The following is a 16,419-nucleotide window of genomic DNA, read 5'->3' on the forward strand; positions in this document are numbered from 1 at the left end:
CTGTAGGGACTTTCCACCATTGTTAAATCCATGTGTGCAAGTACAGAGAATCGGGACACTGTCAGTGACACACCCCGCCCTCTCACCATCTTGCCGATCATCATGACATAGGGGCCCAGGTACTTGTTGACGCCAAAGATGTCGAGCAGCCGGATGTACCAATAGATTATGTTGACGCAGTAGATGACCCGTCCGTAGCTCATGAGTGGCGGCTCCTGGAGACGGAGAACCATGCCCACAGAGAAAATGAGGATGGCCATGAGGTCTGTGATGTTCCAGTACTCCTGGAGCCACACCTTCACCTTCTGCAACAGCTTCCCTGGCTCCGACATCAGAATCTGGGGAGGTAGACAAGGAGGGAGGGATGGAGGGAGAGAGAGCAGGAGAGCGAGGGAAAGCGAGAGAGACGCACTTCAGTGTGCTCACCATAAGAGGGCAGTGTGAGTCCATTTATAAAAAGTCACAGCGTATGCTGAAGACGTTTCTACATAAATGGGTAAAGGTTTGGACACAGTTATGAATGCTTATATACATAGTTTTTTGCTCATGTATTTTATTTGATCTTGACCATTGGAAAATCTGTGGTTAATTGACAAGAATGACACACTTCAAAATGGGCAACCCCCCCCCCCCCAGCATTTATCGTGTTATAGACAAAATGTGCGTATGTTTGACTGTATTGAGAACTCCATGAGTTTAGTATCTCTCTCTATGTGTGTGCCCTGCCTTACCTCTCTCATCTTCTCGATGCCATTGGTGAAGATGTAAGCGACGACAATCCACTCCTGCGGTGAGGGCCACAGGTCCATCTTCACCAGCACAATATAGTTAAACAGCATCAGATATGCCACATAGGCCATCTGGGGACAAACACACAGTGTAAGGGCCTCCCAGATCATGTGGGGGGTCTTCAGGGGGCATGCCAAGGGTCTTACAGATGACATAAGGTGTCGTAAGTGGGTCTTAAAGGGGCAATCTGCAGTTGAAATAATAACAAAGCGGATTCCCCACCTCTTTTGTCAAAAAGCTGAGGGATGGAACTGGAGAAATGTTACCACTGTCACATTCATAGACAGAGCAATGGAAGCAAGGACTGATCATGCAAGATATCAAAATTATAGTTAAGCATGTTTTGAGGCTATACAGTGTTTGTTTACATTTACAATGTTTACAAACATTGGAGTAAAACAAGCTTATATTTTGGGTTCTGATATGGTATGACAGTTGAACTAAACATTCATAAGTTATATTCTTTAAGAATCAATGGGTATATACGGTATCATTAATTGCTAAGTTCTAAAATTGATGTAGCAACTGCTGATTGCCCCTTGAAGTAGTTTTAGAAGGCATTCAAATTGTTTTAGCATTGAAAAGTTAGGTTGCACCGCGGGATAGGCAGAAGATTTGCAATCTTGTGTCTCCTAAGTGATAGTTTGATAGTTTGTCCTTTAAGTGTTCCTTTTTTGTTGTTGGGGCAATTCTTTTTTATCTCCACAAATAAGAGTTAACCCCCCCTGCTAGGGAGTGCTTGTGATATTTTCACTGGACCGGCAGATTGAAAGAGCCACCATGCAGCATGAAAGATGAAGACATCGATATTGCCAAATAAAAATACCCCGCTTGTAGATACAATGCACGCAGACACAGAAGCAAGCACTGGGTCACACACTGCATCTATCCACTGGGTTCTCAAAGGGGTTAATTGTGAAGGGGTAGGGTTCTGTGAAATCTTTTTAATTCAGAAAACCCTTTAAGGTTCTAGGTAGCAACACGCCCTGACAGCAGACTCACTGTGTGAAACCAGAACTTGACGATGGGGGCGTTGTAGAACTCGTAGATTTTCCGGCCCATGGGGATGAGCCGGTGTCTATTCTGGACCTCCCCCACACCCTTCTTACGAGATGCCTCCGTGCTTACCTTACCCAGCATGGCCTGGGGCATCCCACCCAGAGAGACAGAGAGAAAGAGATGGAGAGAGATACAAAGATACAGGCGAGAGGGAAGAAAAAATGAAAGAGCATTAGAGCTATTCCTATACTTTAGTTACATGAGCATAAGCAAGCACAGGCAAACTCATTCTGAATGTTGCATGTTAGGGACATTGAGTGCTGGTGGGGATGATGACACATATGATGGAGACAAACACTTATGGATCGAGTCTCAGACGACAGTGACAGACAGTGGAGAGAGAGAGAGAGCGAGAGGGAGAGCAAAGAAGAGGGAGGACAGCGAGGAGAAAAAAAGATGTCTGACGTCCATTTCTAGGACTCGAACACAGTTTGTCATCCATGAGAGGGTGTGTAAAATCCCTGAGGTTATGATCATGGATGCCCAAACGACAAGACACCGCTGGGGAGTCAGCAAATTGTATTTTATTGTATTGCATGTCTGGGGAAAAGGGAGATACAACCCGTGATGAAAGAGTCAGATGCATGTGAAAATCACAATGCCATGCCAACATGCATATTTAAACTGCATCTGGACTGTGTCAGGGATTACAGTGTGTTTTTGAAGGCATCTGAGGATGACTTGCAATACAATACCGGTGTATGTAGCGTAGCATGTATTTGTATGAATCTGTCTGATTCATAGTTCGGTTTCTGGGCTGCATTTGAACAGTCAGAAACCAGCAGCTCACAATGGCAAGCGGAAGAGCTCATGACAGATGTAATCCTTTGACAGAGTTTTTTTGGGTGCCTAAGAACTCTCTCATCAGCATTCTCATAAACTCCTGTTCCCAGTGAGCTTTTGCGCCGGCTGGCTGACTAAATGCAGATGACAATATGTACCGCAATGTCTATGTAGATGGACCGAGTCACAATCGCCTGTTCTGTAATAAGAGAGGGTGTTCAGACAGTCAGACTATGTCTGGTGGAACCCTCTCCCCTATATAGTGTATTACTTTGGGCCCTGGGCATGGTTTCCCGATAGCAATGGAATTTAGGCTTGCGAGTGTTTTAACGATGCATTTCTCCTACAATGGCCCAAAACACCACGCAGATAGAATGTTTGCTAAGTGCATCATTGAGGCATGTGTCAAAACTGATAGGACCGAAAGAAAGGCTACGCTGCTCTTGGATCAGCTTTCTCCATTCAAATTTTACCTTAACATTATAATTATTCCACAAAACTGACGACGGATCAGCTCCTAGAAAGATATTATCACCTATGGCTGCAAATATTAGGCGGCTTATTGCTTACCCTATAATAATGCACTAAATCAAGATTTGGCACATCATTGTGCACGTTAGGCTACACATCATGAAATATATTGAGACAAATTACAGACAGTATCATACAAGTAGCAAAATAAATGCTCCTACGAAGAACAATGAACTTATACTTAAGATGCTTTTGGGAAACCGGGCCCTGGTCAAAAGCAGTGCACTATTCAGGGGATAGGGTGCCATTTCGGATGCACCCATAGACTGTGCATCTGCGTAGACCAGGAAGGCACAGTTAGTAACCTGAGCAGCTTAAGCTGCTGCCGTAAATCAGATGAGAGACACCCTCTCTTAGCAGCATGCGAGTTGATGCGCTGTTGCCAGCGCCACTGGGGAGAGTGAGGGGCAGCAGTCGCATACAGTACTGTACCTCTAGTAAGACCTTAGCTAGAAATGGGACAGAGGGAGAGAGATAGGGGGAAAGAGAGAGAGAGGGAAAAAGACAGAGAGTGAAAGAAAGAGGTAGAGAGGGAGAGAGAAAGCAAGAGAGGTGGAAAGGGAGAGGGACACAGAGAGAGAGAGACATACACACGGAGCCGAGAGCGGCAAACAGACTGAGACGTTACAACTCCACAACCACGTCTTCGCCGAGACCACAGGAACAGGAAACGAGAAGCGGGATGACAGGTAGGTTTGGGTGTGGGGCTGTTCTTACTGCCCCTCTGGTTGGCCATAATAGGGTAGGGACTAGGCTTGGATAAGTGTGTAGGGACAATAATAATGGAGTGTGTTTGTTAACTGTGGGCCTATTTGATTGTACTCTGCAGAGAGAGAAAGAGAGAGAGAGAGAGAGAGAGAGAGAGAGAGAGAGAGAGAGAGAGAGAGAGAGAGAGAGAGAGAGAGAGAGAGAGAGAGAGAGAGAGAGAGAGCAGGCCATATAGAGAAGCTAAAGTGTGTGTACTTTAAGCTGGAAATAGAAGTCGCCCCTTACCACAGATCTTGGATCCAACCCCAACCTATACCATTTGGGGGGGTGAAAAGATATCTGACCATGAAAAGCTGGGCAGGGGCAACTGTGCTTTGAATTTAGTTTAGTTGAGGGGCAGGGGCTGGCTAAGGATGCGTTCAAAATGGCCCCATATTCCCTATATAGTAAGGAATACTAATAGGCTGCCATTTCAGATGCAGCCTGTGTGTGTATAGTCTGAAGGCAGGGCTGAGGTGGGTGCTCTCACCACGGAGTTGTACTGCGTCTCACAGTAGGATCTTACTGTGAACTCCATGTCCTCTTCCTCCTTTTCCTTGGCGGGCTCGGGCTCTTCCTCCTCCTTCTCCTGCAAGTAGGTGTCCTGGTCCTGGGGCATGTACGACATCTCATCCTTGTTCTTAAACTCCAGACTCAGGATGGACGGAGGCAGCAGCAGGCCCAAGATCACCTGGGCAGGGATGTGGAGTTAGACACATGGAGGGGCAAAACACACAAACAGAGACGCTTCTTAAAAAGTTGTCACGTGGCACGATTTTGGGAGAGTTATGGTCATAATGCGTGGGTCCACTGCATGTCAGTGTTTTCTCCGATCAAGTGTCAAACTTGTTCCTTTCCATTGTTCCCGAAGCAGATGTAATAAAACCCCAATGTACTACGGTACATTCTGCACATCTTGCAACTTTAATATTAAAAGTTGCTCAACTGTCTTGTTGAACCAGTGGGTCTGTATAAAGACACAGGTGCGCACACACACAGAAGAATGCACACGGACACACACACACACACACAGACAGACACCACCATTCTTATCCCATAAGTCCATATTGTTTCGGATCTCGTCACTGTGAAATTGCATAATGCTATGGCTGACGTGCAGTGAGATAGTTTGTGTATTTGATGCAGTGGAGACGAGGGAGCTTATCTGAGATTCAATTAAAAAGGCATTAGTCCAGACAGCTAGAGATGGTTAGAGTAGCAGAGACAGATGAGAGGACCACACAGCCAGGGGATAAAGGACATAATCATGCTGTTAACACCTCCACTACATTAAAGTCAGACAAAAGAGAGAAGAGAGGGGTATTAGGGAGTGGAATGTAAAGGGAAATGTCGTTAAACTTTAGAGGGAGATATCTGCTTCAGGTCTGTGGCAGCAGGCCAGAGTCATATTCATTAGTGCACACCATAGCAAAACGTTTTGCAACAAAATACGAAAACAAGCGTTTCTCATTGGACAAGTTCAAGTAGTGCCTTCCTGTTTCAGTCTGTTTACTTCCATCTGGTGCCTAGTGAATACAACCCAGACTGGAAGGTGTGTGTGGTGGGGCTTTATGGGTCATGAGTGTGTCTGTTTCCCAACCAGCTCTATACTGTACCTGGATTCATACTTGATCCTCCTTACACACAACCACCCAAGGGTCCCCATGCACAGCTACTCAAAATAATAAATGACTGTGCCCTTTCATGACCTAAGAAGCTGTATGCTATCAAACCTCAGCCAACTCATTGGCTAACCTACTTGCCTGGGCTGAATAATAGCACAAGCCTTTACAGTGTAACTGTAGGTGCGTTGTCGTAAATCAACATGAACAGTGTTAGGAATAATCAAGCGACAGCTCAAATATGGGATATCATTAGCCATTATACCCAGCGGGCCAAATAGGGTAATTGCAACCCGTTTTGCCAACTGGGTATGATAATACCTCACCTTCAATTAAAATCTACAGTAGTCTACAATAAAATCTACTACCATAAGTATGTCTGTCAGTCAGTCAGTCAGTCAGATAGTCAACCTCTGAAACCCCATTTAGACAATGCACCGTGTGACCCCTGGCGCTTCTGACCTTCAGCCCACTGTTCTTGCGCATGCGCAGGCGTCCCATCCACATGTCAGTGAGCAGCATCTGGCTGCAGGTGTGGGCGATGAAGTCACGGTGCTTGGCGGCCACGGCCAGCTGCAGGCAGGTGGCATTACTCCAGTTCTTCAGCTCATAGGTCAGCAACTTCATGGCCATCTGCTCGTCCTGCTTGTACGACTGGTCCAGCAGCTCCACAGCCAGCTGGCCAAACTCTCTGAAACACACACACATAGGATGTCACACAGTGAATGTTTAAGATGAACTACGCTACATTGCAGTTTGACATATAAACATAATTAAGTGTTATACCATGGCATTGTTGAATACTCCTTTCTGAATGTCTTGAAGGGCATTCTAGAGCGTGCTTTATTTCCCTATAACGCACAGTGTATTTGCACGGTAGAATTCAATGGCTATAGTACATTTTTACAAGTTTTGTTTGAGCTGCTTTTGAAGGCAAAAGTCGAATTGAAAACAGTTTTGTTATTGTTGAATTCAGTTTTTTTTTAAATAGCAAGCTAGGACTGATGGTTTGGTTAGCTAAACTAGCAAGTATGTTTGTTTGGACACCACGGCAACTACTGTAGCTATCTAGTAACCTTGCTAGCTACTTCAGTGGATGTTGAACACATTTCTACCAGCAAATGAACACATTTCTAGTGGCAAACATGTAAAATGATAGACATGTTATGATTTGAATATGTTGGTAATGTCACGTTCGTTTAAGGACGGGTCAGACCAAGGCGCAGCGTGAAATGCGTACATGTTTATTAAAATGATAAACACACGACAAAACAACAAACCAACGAAACGTGAAGTCCTAAGGCTGAACACTAAACAAGCCTCCACACAGAACAAGATCCCACAACTAACTAGTGCCAACAGGCTGCCTAAGTATGATCCCCAATCAGAGACAACGAGCGACAGCTGCCTCTGATTGGGAATCACACCCGGCCAAACATAGATATACAACAACTAGACTGCAACATAGAAAACACAACAATATTCACACCCTGACTCAACACACAAGAGTCCCCTGAGTCAGGGCGTGACAGTACCCCCCCCACCCACCCAAAGGTGCGGAATCCGACTGCACAACCTTTACATAACAGGGTAGGGACCGGGTGGGCATTCCGCCTCCCTGTTGCGCCCCTGGTCTGGTCTGGACCTCGGCGCGCTGCTTCCCCTCTCCTTCCTCCCACGATACTCCAAGCCCTGTCTGGACCCTGGTGTGGGAGACCCCGAACCTGGAGAGGGGCTGACGTCTGGGTCTGGACTGGAACCGCTGACCGGTGCTGGACCGGATGCTGGTGGAGCGGACTGCTCAGGCTCCGGACTGGAGCCGCTGACCGGAGCTGGACTAGGCACCGGTGGAGCGGACTGCTCTGGCTCCGGAGTGGAGCCGCTGACCAGAGCTGGACTGGGCACCGGTGGAGCGGACTGCTTTGGCTCCGGAGTGGAGCCGCTGACCGGAGCTGGACTGGACCCCGGTGGAGCGGACTACTCTGGCTCCGGAAGTGGAGCAGCTGACCGGAGCTGGATCAGGCACCGGTAGAACGGGCACGGGCCCTGCCGGACTGGACACACGCACCACAGGCTCGGTGCGAGGAGCAGGAACGGGCCGGGCCGGACTGGCGACACGCACCACTGGCTTGGTGCGAGGAGCAGGAACAGGCCGGGCCGGACTGGGAACACGCACCACTGGCTTGGTGCGAGGAGCAGGAACGGGCCGGGCCGGACTGGCGACACGCACCACTGGCTTGGTGCGAGGAGCAGGAACGGGCCGGGCCGGACTGGGAACACGCACCACTGGCTTGGTGCGAGGAGCAGGAACGGGCCGGGCCGGACTGGGAACACGCACCACTGGCTTGGTGCGAGGAGCATGAACGGGCCGGGCCGGACTGGGAACACGCACCACTGGCTTGGTGCGAGGAGCAGGAACGGGCCGGGCCGGACTGGAAACATGCACCACAGGCCTGGTGCGAGGAGCAGGAACGGGTCGGGCCGGACTGGGAACACGCACCACAGGCCTGGTGCGAGGAGCAGGAACGGGCCGGGCCGGACTGGGAACACGCACCACTGCCTTGGTGCGAGGAGCAGGAACAGGCCGGGCCGGACTGGGAACACGCACCACTGGCTTGGTGCGAGGAGCAGGAACAGGCCGGGCCGGACTGGGATCACGCACCACTGGCTTGGTGCGAGGAGCAGGAACGGGCCGGGCCGGCCTGGCGACACGCACCACTGGCTTGGTGCGAGAAACAGGAACGGGCCGGGCCGGACTGGGAAAACGCACCAGTGCCCTGGTGCGAGGAGCAGGAACAGGCCGGGCCGGACTGGGAACACGCACCACTGGCTTGGTGCGAGGCGCAGGAACAGGCCGGGCCAGACTGGGATCACGCACCACTGGCTTGGTGCGAGGAGCAGGAACGGGCCGGGCCGGCCTGGCGACACGCACCACTGCCTTGGTGCGAGGAACAGGAACGGGCCGGGCTGGACTGGGAGCACGCACCACAGGCCTGGTGCGAGGACCAGGAACGGGCTGGGCCGGACTGGGAACACGCACCACTGGCCTGGTGCGAGGAGCAGGAATCGGCCGGGCCGGCCTGGCGACACGCACCACTGGCTTGGTGCGAGGAACAGGAACGGGCCGGGCGGGACTGGGAGCACGCACCACAGGCCTGGTGCGAGGACCAGGAACGGGCCGGGCCGGACTGGGAACACGCACCACTGCCCTGGTGCGAGGAGCAGGAACAGGCCGGGCCGGACTGGCGACACGCACCACTGGCTTGGTGCGAGGAGCAGGAATGGGCCGGACCGGACTGGGAAGGTGCACTGGTGACACAGTGCGTATCTCCGCATACCTGGGTTCCTTTATTAACCCCCGCTCCTTATGCTGCCTAACCAGCTCCTCTCTCCGTGCCTCTACTTCCTCCTTTTCCCTACAAGCCTCCTGCAGTGCCTCCTCTTGAATGGATCTCTCCCACTCTATTCTATATATCAGCCCCCGTAATATGGTGGCCTCCTCTCTTACCCTGCAGATCCGATCCTTCTCTCTCTCTCGGCACTCCTCCTCCAGTGAGGACTCCTCCGGGAGCCCCCACGAGTTAGGGAACAGAAACTCATCATCGTCATCCTCCGACTCTTCAGTATAATACTGTTCCCACTCTTCTTCCCATGGTCGTAGGGACGCAATCTGGAAACCCACCGGGTGCAGTGGTCGGGGCTCTTCTCTCTCGCTCCTCGACCACCCCTTTAGCCCCCCCAAAAATGTTTATTGGGGCTGCTTCTCGGGCTTCCTGCTCGGCCGGCTTCTGTGTTGCCGTTGCTCCTCTCCTGCCTGGGCTTCCTTCTTCGCCCAGGGTCCTTTTCCCGCAAATATCTCCTCCCACGACCACATCTTCCCCACCTGTGTCCAGGGTGTACGGTCCTCCTGGGCATGTTGCTTGGTCCGTGTTTGGTGGGACCTTCTGTCACGTTCGTTTAAGGACGGGTCAGACCAAGGCGCAGCGTGAAAGGCGTACATGTTTATTAAAATGATAAACACACGACAAAACAACGAAACATGAAGTCCACTCCAATTTGCATACCGCCCCAACAGATCCACAGATGATGCAATCTCTATCGCACTCCACACTGCCCTTTCCCACCTGGACAAGAGGAACACCTACGTGAGAATGCTATTCATTGACTACAGCTCAGCATTCAACACCATAGTGCCCTCTAAGCTCATCACTAAGCTAAGGATCCTGGGACTAAACACCTCCCTCTGCAACTGGATCCTGGACTTCCTGACGGGCCGCCCCCAGGTGGTAAGGGTAGGTAACAACACATCTGCCACACTGATCCTCAACACGGGGGCCCCTCAGGGGTGCGTGCTCAGTCCCCTCCTGTACTCTCTGTTCACCCATGACTGCATGGGCAGGCACGACTCCAATACCATCATTAAGTTTGCCGACGACACAACAGTGGTAGGCCTGATCACCGACAACGATGAGACAGCCTATAGGGAGGAGGTCAGAGACCTGGCCGTGTGGTGCCAGGACAACAACCTCTCCCTCAACGTGACCAAGACAAAGGAGATGATTGTGGACTACAGGAAAAAAAAGAGGACTGAGCACATCCCCATTCTCATCGACTGGGCTGTAGTGGAACAGGTTGAGAGCTTCAAGTTCCTTGGTGTCCACATCACCAACGAACTATCATGGTCCAAACACACCAAGACAGTCGTGAAGAGGGCACGACAAAGCCTATTCCCCCTCAGGAGACTACAAAGATTTGGCATGGGTCCTCAGATCCTCAAAAAATTCTACAGCTGACTGGTTGCATCACCGCCTGGTATGGCAACTGCTTGGCCTCCGACCGCAAGGCACTACAGAGGGTAGTGCGTACGGCCCAGTACATCACTGGGGCAAAGCTTCCTGCCATCCAGGACCTCTATACCAGGCGGTGTCAAAGGAAGGCCCTCAAAATTGTCAAAGACTCCAGCCACCCTAGTCATAGACTGTTCTCTCTGCTACCGCACGGCAAGCGGTACCGGAGTGCCAAGTCTAGGTCCAAAAGACTTCTCAACAGCTTCTACCCCAAGCCATAAGACTCCTGAACAGCTAATCATGGCTACCCGGACTATTTGCACTGCCCCCCCACCCCATCCTTTTTACGCTGCTGCTACTCTGTTAAGTATTTATGCATAGTCACTTTAACTCTACCCACATGTACATATTACCTCAACTACCTCAACTAGCCGGTGCCCCCGCACATTGACTCTGCAACGGTACCCCCCTGTATATATAGCCTCCCTACTGTCACTTTATTTTACTTCTGCTCTTTTTTTTCTCAACACTTTTTTTGTTGTTGTTTTATTTTTACTTTTTTTGTTTAAAATAAATGCACTGTTGGTTAAGGGCTGTAAGTAAGCATTTCACTGTAATGTCTGCACCTGTTGTATTCGGCGCATGTGACCAATAAAATTTTATTTTATTTGATAAGGCTGAACACTAAACAAGCCTCCACACGGAACAAGATCCCACAACTAATGCATGCCAACAGGCTGCCTAAGTATGATCCCCAATCAGAGACAACGAGCGACAGCTGTCTCTGATTGGGAATCACACCCGGCCAAACATAGATATACAACACCTAGACTGAAACATAGAAAACACAACATAGAATATTCACACCCTGACTCAACATATAAGAGTCCCCTGAGTCAGGGCGTGACAGGTAACCTGTTGTATCATACAGATAAATGCATGTACACAACACTAGTCAAAGGATTAAGATAAGACTTCAACAGCAAGCTGGTCAAACTCTCTGCGGAAAATACACACCAAATGGTTTTGCACTTGGCAGTGTTTGTGTGTGTTTGTGTGTGTGTGGCACCTGGGAGTTCTTTCCTATAACCAACTTCCAACATTTTCATAACAGTCTTTTTAATTGAGCAAGAACACACACACACTTTCATCCCACACACATACCATTAGCTAAACTACATGTGTGTCATTAGATAGAGTATGTGTGTAGGTATTATTAGCTGCATTTATGTATAGCGGTCCTTTGAGATCTGTGTGTTATCTAAAGCAGGTCACGATGTGAGGAGGAGTGTGGATGCTGCTCTAGTGCAGACTCCCAGCTCAACTTTAATCATTTAGAAGAAAACTTTGCCTGATATAAGATGCACAGCCTAGAAAATAGCCTGAACGCTATGTTAGCATCTCTCTCCGAATGCTTATTAGTATGGGTGTATGGATGACTGTCTCTCTCTGTGTGTGTGTGTACGTGTGTGTGTACGTGTGTGTGTGTGTGTACGTGTGTGTGTACGTGTGTGTGTGTGTGTGTGTGTGTGTGTGTGTGTGTGTGTGCATGTGGGTATGTTCAGTTGTGGGTATGTAGATGTGTGTATGTGTGGCAAACTCTACAAATGATTATGTGTGATTGCTTGGCTGACTACATGTGTGTGTTTGTTTTCAACTCTATGTGTATATGTCTTGTGGTCTATAGTACCTGGAGTTGTGGTTCAGCTCCTGTGAGATGTCGTCCACCATGTCATTCTCGGAGGCCTCGTGGAACATGGCCTTACACAGCTTACAGGCCACCAGGGCTTTGGCCATGGCCTCCTCCCCGTGCTGCCAGAAGAACAGCGCCATCTTCTGTCTCTTCATCAGCACGGCCCACACCATCAGCTCGTGGAAGGGGAAGGGGAAGTGGTTGATCTCAGGGTCATCCAGGTCAATGTCCACCTCCTCCTCCCGCTTACGAGTGGTCTTCTGGCGACTCCTTCGGATTGGCATGTCATCCTGCCTCAGGCCACACAAGATGAGACCAGAGACATAGATGAATGGGTTTTTGGATGTGATGCTCAGCCTTGGCCCATTAAGGGAGACAGACATACAGTGCCAGTCAAAGGTTTGACTGGCACTATTTTCTACATTGTAGAATAATAGTGAAGACATCAAAACTATGAAATAACACATATGGAATCATGTAGTAACCAAAAAAGTGTTAAACAAATCAAAATATATTTTATATTTGAGATTCTTCAAAGAAGCCACCCTTTGCCTTGATGACAGCTTTGCACTCTCTTGGCATTCTCTCAACCAGCTTCATGAAGTAGTCACCTGGAATGGATTTCAATTAACAGGTGTGCCTTGTTAAAAGTTAATTTGCGGAATGCATAATGCGTTTGAGCCAATCAGTTGTGTTGTGACAAGGTGGGCGTGTGGGGGGGGGGACTGTCAGAAGATTATTTGGTAAAAGACCAAGTCCATATTATGGCAAGAACAGCTCAAATAAGCAAAGAGAAATGACAGTCCATCATTACTCAAGACATGAACGTCAGTCAATACAGAACATTTCAAGAACTTTGAAAGTTTCTTCAACTGCAGTCGCAAAAACCATCAAGCGCTATGATGAAACTGGCTCTCATGACGACCGCCACAGGAAAGGAAGACCCAGAGTTACCTCTGCTGCAGAGGATAAGTTCATTAGAGTTAACTGCACCTCAGATTGCAGCCTAAATAAATGCTTCACAGAGTTCAAGTAACAGACACATCTCAACATCAACTGTTCAGAGGAGAGCACGTGAATCAGGCCTTCATGGTCGAATTGCTGCAAAGAAACCACTACTAAAGGACACCAATAAGAAGAAGAGACTTGCTTGGGCCAAGAAACACGAGCTATGGACATTAGACCGGTGGAAATGTGTACTTTGGTCTGCTGAGTCCAAATTTGAGATTTTTGGTTCCAACCGCCGTGTCTTTGTGAGATGCAGAGTAGGTGAATGGATGATCTCTGCATGTGTGGACCCCACCGTGGAGCATGGAGGAGGAGGTGTGATGGTGCTTTGCCTGTGATACTGTCAGTGATTTATTTACAATTCAAGGCACACTTAACCAACATGGCTTCGACAGCATTCTGCAGCGATTCGCCATCCCATCTGGTTTGCACTTAGTGGGACTATCATTTGTTTTTCAACAGGACAATGTGGGAACTCTTTCAAGACTGTTGGAAAAGCATTCCAGGTGAAGCTGGTTGAGAGAATGCCAAGAGTGTGCAAAGATGTCATGATGGCAAAGGGTGGCTACTTTGAAGAAACTCAAATATAAAATATATTTTCAGTTGATTAAAATTTTTTTGGTTACTGCATGATTCCATATGTGTTATTTCATAGTTTTGATGTCTTCACCATTATTCTACAATGTAGAAAATAGTAAAAGTCAAGAAAAACCCTTGAATGAGTAGGTATGTCAACATTTATGACTGCTACTGTACATTTAGAGAGAGTTTGATCATGTAATATTATTCACACAGGTTATGGCCTTGGAGAGATGGATGAAGTACCATGGCATGAAAAGTACTGAGAGTTGAGAACTGAGAAAGAGTTGAGAACTGAGAAAAGGCCTTGGTGTTTTATGTCTGTCTGCTTGCTTAGGATATTCTGACATTTATTCCAAAATGTATTCAGATATTTCCCTATTACTTCCATATCTCATTCAACTATCTAAACAGTAAGATTTAAGCTGAATTAAGATGAATTAATATTTGATTTATGGATAAAGGAGAGATTTCAACTTATCTCAGCTAAATAGTGTGAAAATGAGGAAGATTATATTTGAATTAATAATGTCTCCAATTTTGATTTGGTCCGGGATTGCCTTAATTATCCCCATTGACAAGAGACTTAGCCTTTAGCTTAGAGATCTTCATGGTAACGGTATCACCATGGCAATGACTGCTTCACTGACAGACACACAAACATGGAGGGTATACCACAAGACTAGCCTGGTCACAGATCTGTTTGTGCTATCATGTCAACTCCTTGACATGCCATGACAGTTCTATAAGGAGTTGGCAAGAAAGCAGAAACAGACTGGCACCCAGGCTAGCACAAGACATGCATCGTCTTTACTATAAACCAGGGGTGCCAAACTAATTTTACATCCAGGTAAGTACTAGGCAATAACTAGGTAAATACCTACTATTTTGTCCCAAACGTACTTACTAGGTACTACATACTTACTTAATAAATACAAAGTAACAAAATCTAATTATTTACAGTGCATTCGGAAAGTTTTCAGACCCCTTGACTCTTTCGACATTTTGTTACATTACTCTAAAATTGATTAAATAAATGTTTTTCCTCATCAATCTACACACAATACCCCATAATGACAAAGCGAAAACAGGTTTGATACATTTTTGCAAACATATACATTTTTTGTAAAAAAAAACTTATTTACATAAGTATTCAGACCCTTTGCCATGAGACTCGAAATTGAGCTCAGGTGCATCCTGTTTCCATTGATCATCCTTGAGATGCTTCCACAACTTGATTGGAGTCCACCTGTGGTAAATTCAATTGATTGGACATAATTTGGAAAGGCACACTGTCTATATTAGGTCCCAGAGTTGACAGTGCATGTCAGAGCAAAAATCAAGCCTTTAGGTCAAAGGACTTGTCCGTAGAGCTCCGAGACAGGATTGTGTCGAGGCACAGATCTGGGGAAGGGTACCAAAACATTTATTCAGCATTGAAGATCCCCAAGAACACAGTGGCCTCCACCATCATTCTCCTAGAGCTGGACGCCCGGCCAAACTGAGCAATCGGGGGAGAAGGGCCTTGGTCAGGGAGGTGACCAAGAACCCGATGGTCACTCTGACAGAGCTCTAGAGTTCCTCTGTGAAGATGGGAGAACCTTCCAGAAAGACAACCATCTCTGCAGCACTCCACCAATCAGGCCTTTATGGCAGAGTGGCAAGACGGAAGCCACTCCTCAGTAAAAGGCACATGACAACCCACTTGGAGTTTTCCAAACGGCACCTAAAGGACTCTCAGACCATGAGAAACAAGATTCTCTGGTCTGGTGAAACCAAAATTGAACTCTTTGGCCTGAATGTCAAGTGTCACGTCTGGAGGAAACCTGGCACCATCCCTACAGCAAAGCATGGTGGTGGCAACTTCATGCTGTGGGGATGTTTTTCAGCGGCAGGGACTGGGAGACTAGTCAGGATCGAGGGAAGGATTAACGGAGCAAAGTACAGAAAGATCCTTGATGAAAACTTGCTCCAGAGAGCTCAGGACCTCAGAGTGGGGCGAAACTTCACCTTCCAACAGGACAACAACCCTAAGCACACAGCCAAGACAATGCAGGAGTGGCTTTGGGACAAGTCTCTGAATGTCCTTGAGTGGCCCAGCCAGAGCCCGGACTTGAACACGGTCGAACATCTCTGGAGAGACCTGAAAATATATTGCAGCGACACTCCCCATCCAACCTGACAGAGCTTGAGAGTATCTGCAGAGAAGAATGGTGTGCCAAGCTTGTAGCGTCATATCCAAAAAGACTAGAGGCTGTAATCGCTGCCAAAGGTTGATGAGGAAAAAAAACGACTTAATCCATTTTAGAATAAGGCTGTAATGTAAAAAAATGTGGAAAAGTCAAGGGGTCTGAATACTTTCCGAATGCACTGTAGTATTCCCCTTTAGTTCCAATGGTTAGTATTGAGGACCTTATAAAAAGTACAATGTACTTATTATGTAAATACCTAGTAACAACATCTACAGTGGGGAGAACAAGTATTTGATACACTGCCGATTTTGCTGGTTTTCCTACTTACAAAGCATGTAGAGGTCTGTCATTTTTATCATAGGTACAATTCAACTGTGAGAGACGGAATCTAAAACAAAAATCCAGAAAATCACATTGTATGATTTTTAAGTAAATAATTAGCATTTTATTGCATGACATAAGTATTTGATCACCTACCAACCAGTAAGAATTCTGGCTCTCACAGACCTGTTAGTTTTTATTTAAGAAGCCCTCCTGTTCTCCACTCATTACCTGTATTAACTGCACCTGTTTGAACTCGTTACCTGTATAAAAGACACCTGTCCACACACTCAATCAAACAGACTCCA

The 16,419-nt window shown here is 47.6% G+C and overlaps 1 protein-coding gene across 5 annotated transcripts in view; it reads right to left on the reverse strand.

Moving 5' to 3' along the window:
* The window catches only part of trpm3 (transient receptor potential cation channel, subfamily M, member 3), a 309,076-nt gene that overhangs the window by 75,314 nt on the left and 217,343 nt on the right, over window positions 1–16,419 (reverse strand). For 3 of the 5 annotated variants that reach the window (XM_041864642.2, XM_041864639.2, XM_041864643.2), the window contains 6 exons: window positions 12,009–12,301; window positions 5,994–6,222; window positions 4,436–4,600; window positions 1,792–1,932; window positions 732–860; window positions 87–338 (listed from right to left, as the gene is read on the reverse strand). In XM_041864642.2, coding sequence (XP_041720576.1) covers window positions 87–338; window positions 732–860; window positions 1,792–1,932; window positions 4,436–4,600; window positions 5,994–6,222; window positions 12,009–12,301 — 1,209 coding nt within the window. Of the gene's footprint in view, window positions 1–86; window positions 339–731; window positions 861–1,791; window positions 1,933–4,399; window positions 4,601–5,993; window positions 6,223–12,008; window positions 12,302–16,419 lie in introns of all 5 variants that reach the window. The other 2 variants (XM_041864640.2, XM_041864638.2) reach the window with 1 other exon arrangement.

This window comes from Coregonus clupeaformis, chromosome 18 (assembly GCF_020615455.1).
Source record: "Coregonus clupeaformis isolate EN_2021a chromosome 18, ASM2061545v1, whole genome shotgun sequence".
In the NCBI taxonomy this organism is placed as follows: Eukaryota; Metazoa; Chordata; class Actinopteri; order Salmoniformes; family Salmonidae; genus Coregonus; species Coregonus clupeaformis.